This window comes from Limulus polyphemus, unplaced genomic scaffold, assembly GCF_000517525.1.
Source record: "Limulus polyphemus unplaced genomic scaffold, Limulus_polyphemus-2.1.2 Scaffold5824, whole genome shotgun sequence".
Classification (NCBI taxonomy): Eukaryota; Metazoa; Arthropoda; class Merostomata; order Xiphosura; family Limulidae; genus Limulus; species Limulus polyphemus.
The window spans coordinates 1-18,755 of NW_013671434.1; the positions used below are offsets into that span (position 1 = coordinate 1).

The 18,755-nt window shown below is 34.0% G+C and overlaps 1 protein-coding gene across 1 annotated transcript; it reads left to right on the forward strand.

Moving 5' to 3' along the window:
* Positions 1 to 299: 299 nt before the first annotated feature.
* On the forward strand, positions 300 to 6,258 carry LOC111089298 (potassium voltage-gated channel protein eag-like; the record flags this gene model as incomplete). Its single annotated transcript, XM_022401542.1, has 2 exons — positions 300 to 553; positions 4,676 to 6,258. Coding segments are annotated over 2 exons (1,358 nt in total), but the record flags the coding sequence as incomplete, so codon positions are not given.
* Between the last annotated feature and the right edge of the window lie 12,497 nt (positions 6,259 to 18,755).

The following is an 18,755-nucleotide window of genomic DNA, read 5'->3' on the forward strand; positions in this document are numbered from 1 at the left end:
TAAAGTGAGAGTCAATCCCACTATTCGTTGGTAAACAAGAAGCCCAAGAGTTGGCGGTGGGTGGTGATGACTAGCTGCCTTCCTTCTAGTCTTACACTGCTAAATTAGGGACGGCTGGATGCAAAGTCCAAGAATGCTAACTACTAGGACACGTATGGCCATAGTTCAATTGACATATGAATATGACTGATTTGAAGAATATTTCTGCATGGTATTTATTTTTAGTGCATCTTTTTTATTATTTTTACAGTTTATCTTCTTTGTATTAGACTATTCAAACCTCTACTTTTACTAAGAAGTAAAGCACTTAGGTGTATTTTACTTTCTTTTTCATCTAATTACTTATTCATTTGCAGGACAGAGTGATGTTTTCGGTGATGTTTTTTGGAAAGAGCCTACAATAGGCCAGTCCTGTGCCAACGTCCGAGCATTGACTTATTGTGATCTACATTCCATCAAGAGGGACAAACTTTTGGAAGTTCTGAACTTCTATCATGCCTTTGCCAATTCTTTTGCTCGCAATCTTGTCCTTACGTACAATCTCAGACACAGGGTAAGTGTTTAAACTTTAAACTAAGTTCCATCAAGAGGGACAAGCTTTTGAGCTTTTCAAAGTTTTAAACTTTTATCACGCTTTGTTCAGTTCTTTTACACAGAATATTTCCCTTGTGTATATAGTAATTACATAGATATTATACACTGTCTATTATAGGATGCACAAAAGAACTTTCAATTAATTTGCTTGTTTAAGTGCAAAGTTTCAAAATAGGCTATATATGCTGTGCCCTCTGCAATGATCAAATTCTGAATTTTGTGGTTATATGCCCTCAAATTTATCGTTCAGTCACCGGGAGATGCTTTGAATCAGTTTGATATAAAGGTTGTTTCTTTCCATAAACCTTTTAATTTCTGTATCTCTAATTTCATATACCCTAAGAGTCGGTCGTATTTTACACACAATTACCATTTTACTTGTTATGAATATGTTGAGATACAAAATTCGGTCTTTATCTCTCGAGTTAATATTTTCTGGACTAATTAGGTATCTGCAAGAACAAGAAAACTGGAAATAAAACCGTCATCCTTGATTTACGCCGAATAATGTATAATGGGACATAATTTCTGTAACTAAGATGTTAGAAGTGTATCGTTTGCAGAAAGCAGTATCAAATAATAGGAACCATTTGCATGGACAGTATTCCCTATCAGTTTTACTGTCACAGAAGTTCAGGTGATGTAAGATTTTTGTCAATTATTTGGATAGAGCGCTTTTTTTTTATCTATAGTCAGAGGTTTCACTGACCTTCTTGCAGAAAACGTCAATTCTTTATAATATGTCTGGAGTCCAATCAATCGATTGACACGTTTTCTCTCGCGGCCAAAGGGAAAGAGGAATCAATTTTATGTTGTTCACAATACAAACAAAGATAAGTTCGTGATGACACTAGTTTTCTCGCTCTTCGTCTTTTACCTAGACAACAACTGACGTGGGCATCAGCTAGAGATAGCTCTTCGTCTTTTACCTAGACAACAACTGACGTGGGCATCACCTAGAGATAGCTCTTCGTCTTTTACCTAGACAACAACTGACGTGGGCATCACCTAGAGATAGCTATCAAATTGCTATATTAAAATATTTTCTCTGACTCAAGACAGAAGATTTGAAACAACCCAGGGAATTCAAATAAATAGGCTTGGTTAAATTCTTCAGTTTTTTTAAGTGCCATTTTTGTAGAACGATTCAGATACTCATTTGAAAAAACAAATATATAGTTGGAGAAAACAATATTTTCTAGCTCCTTACAGGTTGAATATTTTGATTTCCTAAAACTAAAATTAATCAAAGATTCCATTTTTTTTCTTTTCGTTTGTAAAAAAACTAGCTAAAACAATTAAATTTACGTGTATAAATATACATACGTGTCTAGGCACTTACTGTTTCAATAAACGGAGATACAGGAATAATGTCTTTAAGACTGGGTGTTCCGAATAAAAGCCTACATTATATATTCAAGGAAATAAAACTGCACCAAAGTGAAACGAATTTAGGGTTGCATAAGGAAAAGTAGTACTGTAATGAAAGCTTGAATTACTACTAATTCTAGGGAATGACACTGCGCTAAAGCGATTCGTGTTGGAACTGACTTAAGCAAAAATAGTACCTCTAATTAAAACTTGGATTACACTGCGTATTCTAGGGAATGAAATTCTGCACCAAAGTGAAATTGGTTGAAAGTGACTTAAGGAAAAATAACACTGTAATGAGAACTTGAATTATAACACTGTATTCTAAGGGATGAAACTTTGCACCAACGGGAAATGCGTTAAGCCTGACATAAGGAAACTTATCCCTGTAATTAAAACAGTATGTATTCAGAATGTTTGAATTTGACTTCTGTGACATTACTCTGGTCTTAATCACGTGTTTTGATTAATTTTATCATTATTCACGTATATAAAAAAATTAAGGAAACGATAAAGCACCGGTTTACTTCATACACACCCTAGTGGCTCTGCGGTAAATCTGAGTGCATCAAATGTTAATATTCGCGTTTTAATACCGTGATGGGCACAACAAAGATAACCCATTGTGTAACTATTTTTCTTAACAAATTAAAAATTCATATATGCAACAGGACGTGGTTGTGTGTATAAAATTTGTGTTTTTTATTTTACATTTAGAGGAGTTTTAGGAGGTGCTGATTTTCTGCTCACATTCCAATCTCCTCAAGAAAATGTTTTCGTAATCTATTTTATGCTAACGATAATTTGTTTTGTTTCCTTGGCTAATTGTTCTTCTAAAGCCATTTATTTTTTTCTCACTCTTCTACTAAAAGACAATTTTGTTTGTTTCCCTAGCTCTCTGTTCTCCAAAGTTAGTGTTTTCTTTCTTTTGTTTCCCTAGCTCTCTGTTCTCCAAAGTTAGTGTTTTCTTTCTTGTGTTTCCCTAGCTCTCTGTTCTCCAAAGTTAGTGTTTTCTTTCTTTTGTTTCCCTAGCTCTCTGTTCTCCAAAGTTAGTGTTTTCTTTCTTTTGTTTCCCTAGCTCTCTGTTCTCTAAAGTTAGTGTTTTCTTTCTTTTGTTTCCCTAGCTCTCTGTTCTCCAAAACTAGTGTTTTCTTTCTTTTGCTTACTGTCCTGCTAAAGGCAGTTTATTTTGTTTACCTAGCTGACAATTATTCTTGAAGTCAGTGTGTTTTGTCTAACAAGCTCATTGTTGTGTTAGGCAGAATATATATAATTTATCAAGACCAATTTTCTTCTAAAGGCAGTTTGTTTTCTTTCCTTGGTTCACTGTGCAGCTAAAGACAATTAATTTTGTTTATCTAACTCACTGTTCTGCTAAAAGCATAGTGTTTTGTTTATCTAGCTCTTTGTACTACTAAACGCATTTTTTTTCACTTGGATCATTGTTCTGCTAAATGCACATTATTTTGTTTATGTATCGCATTTGTTTTCTGTTAAAGGATGTTCGTTTTTTCCTGATTCACTGTTTTTCTTTTTGATTTATCTATCTTGTTATGTTACTAAAGACAGTATATTTTTTTCTTGTTTTGCTAAATTCTCTTTATTTTGTTTATTTAGTTCTTTTTTCTACTAAAGGTTGTTCTGCTAAAAGCTTTTTTTTTGTTTATCTGGCTCTCTATTCTCATAAAGAGAGTTTATTTTGTTTATGTAGCTAACTCTTCCCCCAAAAGAAGTTTGTTTTGCCTAGCTAAATACTGTTTTTTTTTTCTAGCTCACTGTTCTGAAACAGGCAATTTATTTTGGCCATCTGTCTACTAAAGCAATTTTATTTATTTTTTACCTTGGCTCATTGTTCTGCTAAAAGCAACTTATATTCTTTTTCTAGGCCACTGTTGTTCTAAAGGTAGTTTGTTTGATTTCTTGGCCTCTCTGTTTTGCTAACGTCAGTTTGTTTTCTTTATCTTGCTCACTTTTCTGCTAATGTCAGGTTACCTTTTTTTATCTAGCTCACTGTAGTTTTGGTTTCCATGAATCACTGTTCTTATAAAAGTTGTTTATATTTTCTATCACATTATTCTGCCACTGTGTGTTTTGTTTATCTATCACATTATTCTGCCACTGTGTGTTTTGTTTATTTATCTCATTATTCTGCCACTGTGTGTTTTGTTTAGCTATCACATTATTCTGCCACTGTGCGTTTTGTTTAGCTATCACATTATTCTGCCACTGTGGGTTTTGTTTATCTATCACATTATTCTCCCACTGTGTGTTTTGTTTATCTATCTCATTGTTCTGCCACTGTGTGTTTTATTTATCTATCACATTGTTCTGCTACAGTGCGTTTTTTTCCCTACTTCGCTGTTCTGCTAAAGACAGTTTGTTTCGTTTCCCTACTTCACTGTTCTACAAAAGACATTTTTTTCCGTTTCCCTACTTCACTGTTCTTCTAAATACAGTTTTTTGGTTTCCCTACTTCACTGTTCTTCTAAATACAGTTTTTTGTTTTCCCTACTTCGCTGTTCTTCTAAAGACAGTTTGTTTCGTTTCCCTACTCCACTGTTCTGCTAAAGACAGTTTGTTTCGTTTCCCTACTTCACTGTTCTACAAAAGACATTTTTTTCGTTTCCCTACTTCACTGTTCTTCTAAAGACAGTTTTTTGGTTTCCCTACTTCATTGTTCTGTTAAAGACAGTTTGTATTGTTTCCGTAGCTCATTTTTCGTAAAGTTTCTGACGTCAAGAGAGAAAAAGAGTTGGCAGATAGACGAAAGAACGAACCTCTTCAAGATCTCTCCCAGGATCACCTAGTACGGAAGTTGTTTAACCGCTTTAAAAAGACTGGTCCAGAAAAGTCTTCCGGTATCAATCAAATAGGGACGCTGACTGTACCTGACGTGGAAAAAAGAGGTGAGACTGATGGAGATAAAAGCAACAACGCTACCGCGAAAGTGTTTAATGTTACCGAAGTTGCAGGGAAACCTGAAAAAATTTCAAAATGGGGTGGGTTTAAAGGAGGAACTACTGGTGGGGATGATAAAGAGAACAAAGTTGGTTTTGAAAATAAAATATTAGCGAAGCGGGGAGAGAATATAGCGAAAAACAACGACTCTCTTCACTTAGTTAAAGATACAAAATCAGCGTTAGGGGCAGGAACTAAAGGGTTTGGAAAGTGGTCCAAGATCCTAGGTGGTCGTCAAGAAACGATTGAAGAGGTAAGTGAGCCAGACTCGCACCAGGCTACACCAAAGCGAAAAGATGAAGAGGACTCCGCTAGCTGTGGGCAATCAAATGATATTAACAACAGTTACCAAAGAAATCTCCATGTTGAAGATCAGATCACTGTTAGCAAAGACAGTTGTAGTGATAATGGTAATTTTAGCAATGAAACTTGTACTACATCAAGCACAGACTATCAAAAGATAGTTGCAAATCTTGTGAACTTAAGAGTGGACCTCAAACTGGAAATTCAAAAATTAAGCAATAAAATGAACCATATAGACGAACAGATATCGGATCTTCTAAAACACTTTTCTCGTTTCTCTGGGCCTCTTAACAGCCCACTTTCGTTCTCGAAGAGTGAAAATGTCTTCACCCTAGAGCCCAATCCTTCAGAACATCCGAAACACACCTGCTGTCATCACGGATCCTTCAAAAGGAAGAGCAGTCACGGAAAATCGAAGTCAAAATCTCCAACACATCGAACTTTTTCTACTGATTCAGCACTCAGAGCAGGTCTGGAATATGAACTCGAAAACTCTCAACAAGTCTCTTCCATTCCTAAATCTCCTAGTAAAAAAGAACAGGAGAATATTTGAGAGTACATTACTATTGCTACAAGTACAACAAATACCTTATCTCTTGATACAAAGAAATACTTAATTACTGAACTGCGTATTTATACAGGCATTAGATGCCTAGTTTTAAGTTATTTCTTTGCACGATTACATTTTAATTAACATTTCCTTTAGGGCTTTCGTTTTTGAATTTCCATCATTGGAAGAGGACGTAATATCTTAACCAGCAAAATGAAAAATTAATGAGATCTTCGAATTCAAAAATCTCCTTTTATCGTCTTCTCTTATGACATTTAAAACAAATTGTGGTAGAATTTTAATTGCACTGTTTCTTATTCTTTATTCAACACGTAGTCCGAAGTTATCATAGACATCCTGAGCACATAGGCTTAAGATATCATAGACATCCTGAGCACATAGGCTTAAGTTATCATAGACATCCTGAGCACATAGTCTTAAGTTATCATAGACATCCTTTAACACATAGTCTTAAGTTATCATAGACATGACAACTTAAGCCTATGTGTTAAAGGATGTCTATGACAACTTAAGCCTATGTGTTAAAGGATGTCTATGATAACTTAAGCCTATGTGTTAAAGGGTGTCTATGATAACTTAAGACTATGTGTTAAAGGGGAAACATAAACCGGTTTCACATCGTCATTTCCCAAGTTAAATCAGTCCATGAAACTGCAATAACTACATAAAACCATAGTTTTATTCAAACACCAACTCCTTCATACCCGACTGTTTTAAAATATTACTGGGTGCTAGCCGTCCATAGACTTCCAAAAGACAATCTGGTCATAATGGGTAATTCTACAAACAAATATGCCTTATAACAACATTTTATGTTGTTGTTTTTTAATTAATCAGATGTATTGTGTATAGAAGAAGGAAAATATTCTTCTGTGAGATTTTCTTTCCTTTGCCAGACTATGGGTCTGCGGAGCGTCAATCACTTTGGGGCTGTTGGTGCGTTATAAGGATGCTGGTCAAATCCCATTATTCGGTTAGACAAAAGTCGGCGGCGGGTGGTATTAACTAGTTGCCTTCCATCTAGGCTATAATTTAAAATTAGGAATGGCTAGTGCATGTTTCACTTGTTATCAGTTATACAACCTTCATTATAAGGATAGATTTGAGCTTAGCTCTAGATGTTGAATAGACAAATATAATTGAACTTTACTCGTAAGGTTTTTCTCATTAATTAATGTCAGTAATCTGGATGACAGACATTTCAGGTGTTTAGATGAAAGACACTTCAGGATCTTGGGTGACAAAACACTTAGGTGTTTCGGTAACAGACACTTCAGGAGTGTAAGTGAGAATCGCTTCAGGATCTTGGTGGCACAACACTTTTTGACGTTTCGGTGGCAGACATTTCAGGGTTTTAGGTGACACAACACTTAGGTGTTTCAGCGACAGACACATCAGGAGTTTTAAAAGCAGTATACTTAATCCAAGATTGAAAGTGTTGTGATTACATTTATAAAACTCAGATTCTATTCCTATATCATGTGTTATAACAAGAAGAATGGGGGTAAACTTGTTAATAACATAAAAATAATGCTATAGATTAAACAAACTTAGTAATACAACCTAAGTATTTTAACAAGAAGAATTGGGATAAAATTGTTAACAATATATACATGATGCTATAAATTAACCAGAGTTTGGAAATACACCATAAGTGTTTTACGACATGCACCAAGTAGAATTAGGATGAACTTGTTCACAATAAAAAATAATGCTATAGATTAAGCAAACTTGGTAATACAAGAAGAATTAAGATTTAAAAAATATAATTACATTGCAGACTAAAATCAATTTTAATTTAACCTGTTAAAAACAATTAGTCCTAAAAAAAGATCAATTATATGAACTTTTCACCTGACGATTGTAGATTTTTAAATCTGTAGAGTAAATGTACATTTGTTAAATTATACAGTATTTTATTCCTCTGTAGCCTGGCGGGAGTCACTAACTACCAAAAGTATCCCTGTCTTGGGCCCAAGAAGTAGATATTAATAAAATATAAGTGGAATGTAATATATTGTAGTTAAGGTAAAATAAAAGTTACTCTTATTTATATTAAGTATCTGTAAAATAAACAAATAATTTAAAATTTAGAACTCTGGTGGCACACACGTAGAAACGTAAAGGTTATGTTTGTATGAATTACTTAAGTATGATGTAATGGTTAACATTTTGAAGATAAGAGAGAATATATAGGTCACCGCGTGTTTCCGTCACGCGCCCTGCTGGAGTAGAGGGGTTGTCCGGAGCATATGCTCCCCTCCCGTAAAATAGAAAAATACAGGACACAGAATAACTGCAAACAAGGTTTCAGCTGTCTACCCAATTAGCTATGCTCTCATGTGTGCCTCTTTTTCATTATAGACGATTATTCCACATTATAGATAAATAAATAAATTTGGCTGATATTTCATGTATTTTTTAACAATCTGTTCTGTACAATCAATTTCAATCTTTGGTGTAATTTAGGAACCGCATAATTTAAATAACGATTATAATAGAGGTAGTCATTATTCTTGCTGTAGATTTTTGTCCTTTGTAGTGATACTTCTAACTTTCTCAACTAATACCCTATATGATCTCTGTGTTCTTTATCAGATGTCAATCAACTACTTTGTGATGGTTGGTTCATCATATTATGATCGCTAGGAACAGCCCGGATGTAGTTGGTTTTAAAACAACACATTATATCTTTGAAATATCATTTACTTTTCCATGCATTCCAATATACTATTATGTAGGTCAATAAATAAAAAGCATGTACATAGGTAAATCAGCAAAATGTTTGTAAAATAAAAGATTATTTATGATCATAAGCTGTTTCGTATAAACTGTATTTACTTTTCTCATTAGATAATTTGATAACGCGCGAAAACATATTGGTTTCTTATATCATCCATTCATGCTTCTTCTCTCTCCTTGTGTGTTAATGTATTGATCTTTTTCTCTATAAAAAACATTAACTTTTGGAATTTAGAACCAAGGGCATCACATGATATTGTAAATGTTTATGAATACCAAAGCCTAGAAATGTTTATAAACATTTGAAGTGTAAAGAATGAAATGACTAGTTGTCTTAAACATGATAGAACATTCCTTTGCATAATAAAATAGATTTTAATTTGTTTTTCTTTTGTATTAGCGCAAAGCAACACAATAGGCTATCTGCGCTCTGTCCACAACAAGGGATCGAATCCCATATTTGAGTGTTGTGAGTCCGTACACTTACCGCTGACCTACCAGAGTACCATACGTTTTATAGAACTTTGAAGCAGCATGAACCTGGTTGAGGTACGAATTATAAATAATCAGCTTTGACAGTTTATCCTACCATTCGACTAAGAATAGCGGAGGGTGCCTGAACCTTGGGGCCTCCGACTTGACAGGTTTAGCAGTGTAAAAACGTGAGACCCATTGAGATATGAAATGTGTGGACCTCCAACTCGGCAGTTTAATACTATAAAGATATACCATTGATATATATATAAAATGTGCGGCCCTCCGACTTGGCTGTTTAATACTATAAAGACATACCATTGATATATATAAAATGTACGGCCCTCCGACTTGGCTGTAAAAAAAAAAAGCTACTTGTGGATATTATGAGAAAATAGATAACTTTAAATACACAGTACATACGATTGAATACATTATATTAAAACGATTTTGATTGTGCAAGTCAGCAAGTCATGTGGCAACACAAACAGGTGTAAAGTCGCGTTGGTACGGATTATATCAGAACTACATTTTGACACTGATTGGCGTTTTGTAAGCAGTGTATTGCCACCGAAAATGCATAGTTTTGGAAACGTATAAAACAACCATTTCTGTCGCAAAATATTCTACACCCAGATCATAAAGATATGTTCAGATCTAGGATTTAGAATTTCCAAGACGATGATATCCCTTATATATAATAGTATTCGAAGACAAAGGAATATGGGTCAATTTGGGGCATCTAGGGTATCCAGAACGAGACCTGCAACAAGTCGAACCCCAGCCGTGGTAAACAAAGTACGGCACTTTTTAACAGTTGAAAATCCATCAACACAAAAATCAGTGGCAAAAGCATTCCAAGAGCCCATATCACAGTATGCAAAATAATTAAGACAAATTTCCATCTGTAAAAGCGACACAAGATGTACACAAACTGTTTCTGTGATGTATTCATTCAACCGTCACATGCCTCAAATAACTAGATAATGAAACAGGTATTCATATTACTCCTTACAAAGACATAGCAGTCAAGTCACCGAATGCAGTGCATATGGATTTATTTATGATGGGACTGTTGAAACAGGTGCTGGGTAACAATACTCACTCTAAATTTAGATAGACTTTTGAAAACTGCAGAAGTAAGGAGTTGTTTTGAGCATGACAACCTATGCAGTGCCTATGAATTTATTTATGATGGGACTGTTGAAACAGGTGCTGGGTAACAATACTCACTCTAAATTTAGATAGACTTTTGAAAACTGCAGAAGTAAGGAGTTGTTTTGAGCATGACAGCCTCACGATGGAGTCTTTTGATATGTAAATTATACGCTGCAGAGCTATTGTCAAGCTGCATGATCGTTAATTAGAGCATAGCTGGACGTGGCGACATGGACTGTAATGATTTTCTGTAAAGCTCCAGAATTTTCTTAATATAACTCTGGAGTTTACTTCTGCTTTTTTTATGATATTGCAAATAATGCATACAACTTAGACATTTATATATTCATTGACTTGAAAGATCAGAATATATATGTCGTCAACATATTCAATCCATTTTCTAGTAACAAATTATCAAAACATCAACGTTTGAAGAAAGTATAAATATTCCTTGTGTGTATGATTTCGTATATGAAAAAAACTAGTGACAGTTTAATTCCTGGTTTTAATCAACGTTAATTAACTCATTTACTTAATTACAGAGTTTTTTGTTGTTTTTTTCACGATGTTCAAGTTGCTCTTTATTCACCAGAGTGATTGAACACTTATGTATATAGTTATCTAAAAGATGTGTAACAATCATGCTGCTAAACGTTCCTCTGAGTTGTTCACTAGCCAAAATGTTTAAAGACTCAATGCCGAACGCTGACGAAGCCATAGAAACCAATAGTATATAGTTATCTAAAAGATGTGTAACAATCATGCTGCTAAACGTTCCTCTGAGTTGTTCACTAGCCAAAATGTTTAAAGACTCAATGCCGAACGCTGACGAAGCCATAGAAACCAACAGACTTAAGATTTGCGATAAAAATCACATTCTGCAGATTTTTTCAGCTCCGTGTCGAATAGAATGTCATTAAATTTGAAAATGTTAGCACAAGTAGCAAATATAAATACCTATAAATGACACTAGATTTACTTTCGTACAGGTTTTTTGGCCAAAATACATCATACTTTAAAGCCTGACCCAAGAAGATAGCTCTGTGTAACTTGTTCTGAAATTATACCTGATAAACTGTATGGCGTTATGTTTCAACAGCCACATGAACCTTCTCATAATTAGTGGTTAGATTGGGATTTTGAAAGAAGCGGGATTCCATTTTGTGATCCACTTTGACATTCCAATCAGAAGACCAGGAACGCTGATGTCTTGGATCCTTAAGAGGCGGAACTCCGTTCCAGACCAATATAATCCTTGGTCATAATCCACTCACCTAAACAACTAGAGCTGGGAGTGGCGTAACGGTTAGTGTAACGAACTGTGTATCTGAGGGTCCACAGTTCGCGACCTGTTTCCACAAAAACACTCTCCGCGCCTTAGGGTGGTGGATGGGTTATAAGAGTGACGGCCAACTCCCACTATTTAACTAGAATAGCCCAAGAGTTGGCGATGGATACTGATTAACTACCTTCCTTATAATCTATCATTTCCAACTTAGGGACGCTTCTTTGAAGTTATGGAGCAAATTGGTATTTATCAAGAGAGAATCCCAACTAAACAATGGTAATACACTGTCAAACCCTCGCATTATGAGAGAGAATAGCAACAACACACTGGTAATAAATTGTCAAAACCTCACATTATGAGAGAGAATAGCAACAACACACTGGTAATACATTATCGAAACCTCACATTATGAGAGAGAATAGCAACAACACACTGGTAATACATTATCGAAACCTCACATTATGAGAGAGAATAGCAACAACACACTGGTAATGCATTATCGAAACCTCACATCTGGCACTATTTCAGAATCTTCAATATATGTGTATAATTTTAGAACATACTGAAATGACTTCTTCTAAACACTATAAAATTTCATTCTGCTTCGTTCACACAAAAAATAACAGTTATATATAGCCCATATATTAACAGTTATATTTCCCCTAATATATCTATAACTATTAATAGCGGGTTTATTAGTGTTTGATAACTGATTTCTGTTTATGTCAATATTATAAACAAAGAAATTTATACATACAGTTGTAATACCTTTCGTCAAAGTGGAATAAAAATCTATAAAGAATAACGGTTTATGCTTTCAATGATTATCTCAGTTCTAGTTAGACATGGAAGTTTGCTTTTCTATAAATCAGGATCTTATTAATGTTGGAAGCTACGTCTGTAAATAGAATTTATCCATTTATTCGTCCTTCAATATGGAAGTTATATCAACAAGATCAAAAGAAAAACAGATAAATTTTATCATTAATGTGAAAATTAGCCTTGTCTAGCAGTTCAGATTTATGGTTTGTTATGTGCAGATACCCCTTGTGTAACTTTGCACGAATTTCTGGAACAAACAAACTAACTAAATAATCGATATGTATATACTAACGGGAATAATAAAAATATTATCTTCCCTCTACGAAAGTGACCAATTAGAACGCTTCACTAAGTTTTTTATACTAATAAATGCGTTTCTAACTTCATTAAAAGTGGAGTGACGAATGAGAATACTTCAATAAGTTCATTGGTTCGTGAATTATATTACGTAACTCTTAACTAGACTTTGAGCTTTTCTTAAGAGATAAGGTCACAAGTTACATTTTCAGCATTCCTATGTACAAAGACAAGAATGATCAGGACTTTATATATTCAAGTATTCACAAACTAATAGTTATCACAAAAATCTTAAAAGTTATTAATTACCCTATTTTCGAGTCAATCAATCTCAGTATTCTCTCCAGTTTCGAAGGTCAACCACCACGGTTTTCCATTGTTCGTTATTCCTGGAAGCCTAATTCAAGCTTCTTATCTCTAATCCATTTTCTAATACACAGAGCCAAATGAGTTTCTGCCTAACGTTTTTACTTTTTCCTTCGATTTTAACTATGAGAATCTCTGCCAATCTTCCGTCAGAGCTTTTGAGTTAAGTTTGTTTGAAGTTAAGCACAAAGCTACACAATAGGCTATCTGTGCTCTGCCCACCACGGGTATCGAGACCCAGTTTCTAGCGTAGTAAGTCCGCAGACGCTGTACCACTGGGGGGCTTGAGTTAAGTACTACAAAGAAAAGCTGAGATAATTTTACTTCTCAAAATTCAGGTAGGGCCAAGAGTGTATGTCAAAACCTTTTACAGAGTTCCTTCAAAACTTAATTAAACTACTTTATTGCCAATTTATATCAACAAACTAGAAATTAGGACGTAGTTTATAATTTAACTTTTAAGAGTATATCAGTTTTAATTTCTTAATTTCAAGAAAATATTTGAATAGATTCTCAGTCTTCACTTTTCAGAATCACAAGAAATTTCTTCGCTCCAAATTACTCATTTTCGAGTTTTTCTACCCTTATGTAACCACCTACGTTTCGATGTAATTTCACACTTCTACTATACTTATTTTCCGAGCTAAGTTGTCAATTTCAAGCGATAAAACTTTTTCCTTTAGGAAGATATAATAAAACAATTAGTGCAATATGCCAAGTACAACATGCTTCTTTCCAAAAGCACCATAAATTATCCCGGGTAGTTGTTATTGGATTATTCGTACCAAATAGAAAGTAAAGATTTCAATTTGCTAACAACTATTGAATAAGCAAAAAAATTTGAACATTTAAGATAACATAGCATTAAAGGACAAATGCCTTATTGTTCACCTACACTGTCCCATCAACTGAATTAAACTAAACACTAAAGAACACTCAAAGCCATTCAAATATTTATCAACCTTTCCATTAAACACTCTTAAGTTAACAGCATCTGCCACATCTGAGGGCACCCAACCACCCTGTTAGAAAAGTAAATATGTTTTAGCTGAAGATGACTACTGCCCCGCCAAAATTAATATTTATGTTCATATTCTTACCATTAAGTACGAAAAAATAAGTTATCGGTATTATCATTTTCCTTAAGAATCTTAAACTCTTCTTTTATTTCCAAGAGAAGAAAAAAAGCTAAGAGATTTTAACTTATCCCCATATGACAACCTTTTCATCCTAGATATCATCTTAGTAATCCTTGTCTGAACCCTTTCCAGCAACGCAATGCCTTTTCTAATGTAAGGAACCCCAGAATGAATACGGTACTCCAAATTTAGCCTAACCAGTGACCTATACAATGACATTATAACCTCTTTAGCTTTGTATTCAATATTCCTGTACATACAACCTAAAATCCTCTGTCTCTTTTACTATCATTCCTTTCTCCTGCATAAGTTAAAGGCTTACATCGTTTACTTAAAGAACTCACTTATTATAATTACATCCACTACATTTTGTTGTCGTTTACTTTATTTGACATTGTTGGAGTTCTGCTTGACCAGATATGAGAATTCTGTAAGCTTATTTAGAAAGCCAGATAAATTATATTAATTTTATGATGTTCTATTTTATATGCTTGTCAATATTTCTTATTCTAAGCTGCATATTTGAGTTTCAAAAATAACATACCCATAATTGGATCTCTTGTTTACACAGAACAGTCTAGTATAATTAATAGTTATCACCATAATCTGAGTTGATCTAATTGCAACTGTAAAGATCTAAAACTAAATTAAAAATCCATTAGCTGTTGGATGTAAAATTAAAATTAGGGTAATTTATAATTCTTTTTTTTTGTTGTTGTTATGTAGTGGCTACAAGGTCGGTCAAATGGATCGGGGTCTGTATACAGTGTTAGGGTAGAGAAAATTGTTTTGTTTTTAATTATGCACAAAGCTTCACAAGGGCTATCTGTGCTCTGCCCACCACAGGTATCGAAACCCTGTTTCTAGCGTTGTAAGTCCGCAGACATACCGCTGTGCCACTGGGGGGCTGTAGAGAAAATAACCGATAGAATATAAATTTTACTGAAAACATCTTACTTTTCATTTGAAAAGTTCTAGAGGTTACGCAAATGAAAATTGAAACTGTAAGATCAAAAAGTATTTTTAATCTTAACATGAAAATCACTTTGCACTCTGACTCCATAAATTCACAGAAAAATCCGTAGTATGCAATTACAAAATCTAATTTTGTTCAGTACGAAAGACATGTATTGTTTACTAAAATCTTGCCAAATCTGGTGAAGTTGCACTTACTACATTAATAGTATGCATACTTTCACGGTTACCTTGTGGTTGCAAAATCAATCAAAATGGCCGAACCCGTATACAACCAGTTGCATAAGATATTTAGAATTTGTGTAAAATTTCCTAGTTTCACGTTTCTATGTGAACTTGTTTATTGTCTCCCAGTTTTTGACAAAATAATGTGAAATTCTTGACCTCCATAAACGAAGGAGTAAAATAATTCGAAATCATTTTGAAGGACCGATAAAATGGTGTTCCCCATCAGGATAGATTACTGTAGCAGGAAATATGTTAAAGTTAGCGACAGTGATCGTTTCTTATAGTAAACAGGGTCATTTCCCGAGGACTTGGCACCCTCTTGTTGATTGAGGGTGGCCCTCAGTCACGTAGATAGGAATGCGCCAAGAGTGTGTGTGTGTATTTTTTCTTTGTTTTTCAGATTTTAGGTATTTCAGTTCAGGTTTTAATTTAGATTATTTTATATGAGGGCATTTTAAGGGTTAATTCACTTTTACTACTTATTTTCTCGTTTAGCTTGACTTTAAACCAAGAATGTTGTGAGAGAATTGATAAAGTTCTCTCTACATCCCTATCTCGTTCTCTCCAGTTTTTCACAGAATACTAGCTACACTTACCTGTGTTGAGAGAGACTTAATAAATGTTCCTTTCTCTCCCCAATTCTTCATAGATTTGTGTTTGACAAATAAAGGTTGTTGATATATAGAAATTTTCTACGGTTTATTTTTTTGAGTCAGACTCAATTGAAAGTCAGAGGTTTGTTATATGATATGGTATCCAATGGATCCTACCAGCTTACTCTGAGTGAAGCTGAGAATACCTCATGAGTGTGAACCATTCGACTGAATATTCAGTATGTGAAAAATAGTACCCGAATTCAATTTGTAATCTAGATCAACACAGTTCTTCATCACCTTGGCGCATCATGGTTTTTCGTTCATGAGAGTTAACAACTTGCAACCAGGATTTTATTTCAATCCACTAATTTCTAAATGATGTTAAAGTTTAACTTATCTTACAAATTAAAATACTTATAGTTTCAAAAGTTATTATAAAAATAGAATATGCAATAACTTTTTGCCTTATTTGTAGAATTATTTAGAAACTTACCTAAATCTGTTAATTTAACTCTTCTATATAGAACATATATAACACAGAAAATTTTAGGCATAATAATATAATATATAGGAGTTCTAGAACAAAGTTGTGTCTTATTAAACTATTTCTAAGGATATAAGATGATACCAAAATATATTTATAATAATTACTGTCAGAGAACTTAGTACCCGTGTGTCAGTAGTACGTTTGCGCACTTAAGAAGCAAAATCCGGGGCTCGTTTTCACAAAGTGAACAAATGCAGATAGCCCATTGTGTAACTTTGTGCTAAACAGAAAACAGAGAACTTCTGTATTTTGGATAAGAAAATGACATTTTTTTTCTTTTTTTAAATAATATTTTATTGTTACTATATAAAATAACTAAAAATAAATCCAAAATAATTGAGCTTTAATAGCTGGGGGACATCGTCGCCTATTGTCTACTGCTTGCAACTCGTAGTTATAAGATTGCAAGTTCGAAACTTGTTCACGACATGTTGTAGTCTTCTTCAACAAAATACTTTACCCCTTTTGATTTAGTCTATCCACAGGTACCAGCGAGTAGCTGTGATGGATTAGTATCCTGTCGCAACATTCTCACCCACTTATGTTATTGATAATGTAACTTAGCACCAGTTCCTATGTGCCATCTTGGAATGGTATGGTGTCATCTGCAAATCAAGAAGTCAATATAACGCTTCACGTGCATAGGCTGAGTGTGTACACCAAAGAGTACTAATAGGTTTATGATTGAATCTAAACTGTGTCTTTTATGTATATTATAATGACTACTTAGGAAATAACACAAAATAAGTGTAAGTAGTGATATTAGAGATAAATATTCAGCTATCTAACAATGACTTTTTCCCTAACGTATATACATTTCTTTCATAAATTTTGAAAGTTATGGCTTAGGAAGAGCTCAAGACCCTAAAGCTCTCCTCCTCATTGGATGCATCCTCGAAACTAGAATAGCTCTCTCTAATAAATTAACACACTGGCAAAAATTTCATTTTTTTTTCTTTTACGACCAAAAATTACATTATGGCAGAAGATAAAAAAATACATTTGTTAAAATAAAAATGTTAAAATAATACAAAAGTTTTTCGTGAGAATTTATTTCATCTAGTTTCACCGTTGTTTTAAACCTCTTGTTAAAAATATAAAAGCAGGATCGTTGCTTAATTCCTGAAAGAAAAAAGTACTGGATCTCTATTGACTCATGTGTGTGTGTGTTGGGGAGGCGGGAGGATTTGTGGTTTGGAAAATAACAATGTAGACATTATTGCGGCTAATATTTTGGATTGGGCGTGAGAAGTAATGTCGTTAACTTTAACAACATCAGTTCAAACATCCGTTAGTAATGAAACTGGAGCAGTCTTAAAATTGATTATGGTGTTTCTGCTTTTAGGTTTAAAAAATAAAGCAAAAATCCAAAACAGGTTTCTAATTTCAGATCTGGAGAGATTCCTTCTGAAATTCGGCAATGTTTGAAGCGAACTGAACAAGATTAAAATTATTTTGATAATTTCATATCCTAACGTGAATATCAATTATAGGAGCAACTGTTTTCATCTTCTCCAATCCAAAGTAATTCGTGATTTGAAATATTCAGATCTAGTCTCTATCTGGAGACGGAGGTATTATAAAGTGGTGGTATACTGAATCCTCGTTGGTAGCCTTGAACCAAAAAACAAGTACTAAATTTATTGTTCTTTTTATGTATTGTTATAAAAGTAACTAAAATGTAAAAATTAGAAACTTATTAGGTTAGATAAGGTAGAGTAGGTAATGAAAAAATTATTTACGAGGCTTGTCTGTTTGTTTGTTTTGTAATTAAGCACAAAGCTACACAATGGGCTATCTGTGCTCTGCCCACCAGTGGTTGGGTGAATACTTTTATATTACTTGATGAAAATTACGCGAATACTACTTTATTCCTTTTATAATGTTTCTACAGGCTACTTTCACTTGGCATAAGTAGTAGGAAAAATCTTGTTTTAGTACAACTAACTGTAGGTCTAGCTTCAAATACAACATATTATTATAATCTACAAGACGTACTCCTAACTTTACTAGCTCGTCTTGATAAACAAATTCATAACTCACCAACTAATTAAATGATAGTGTTACGACAGCGGAAGTTGCGTAACGCTGGGAGCATGCGAGCTGGAGTTTCTAGAATTATTGGAGAACCCCGCGAATGTTCGAGTGCTTGCTAGACGCCCTCTTTTTTTTTAGTATATAAGCCTAGCAAAGAAATTCAGCGATAGAGGCAGATAGATCGTAGAGATAGATAGATTGATGATATAGATAATTGAGTCAAGCGAACAGTAGGCACCGTCAGTAAAGTGTGTGAATTACTGTGATTTATGGCTGTGTTATAAAGTAG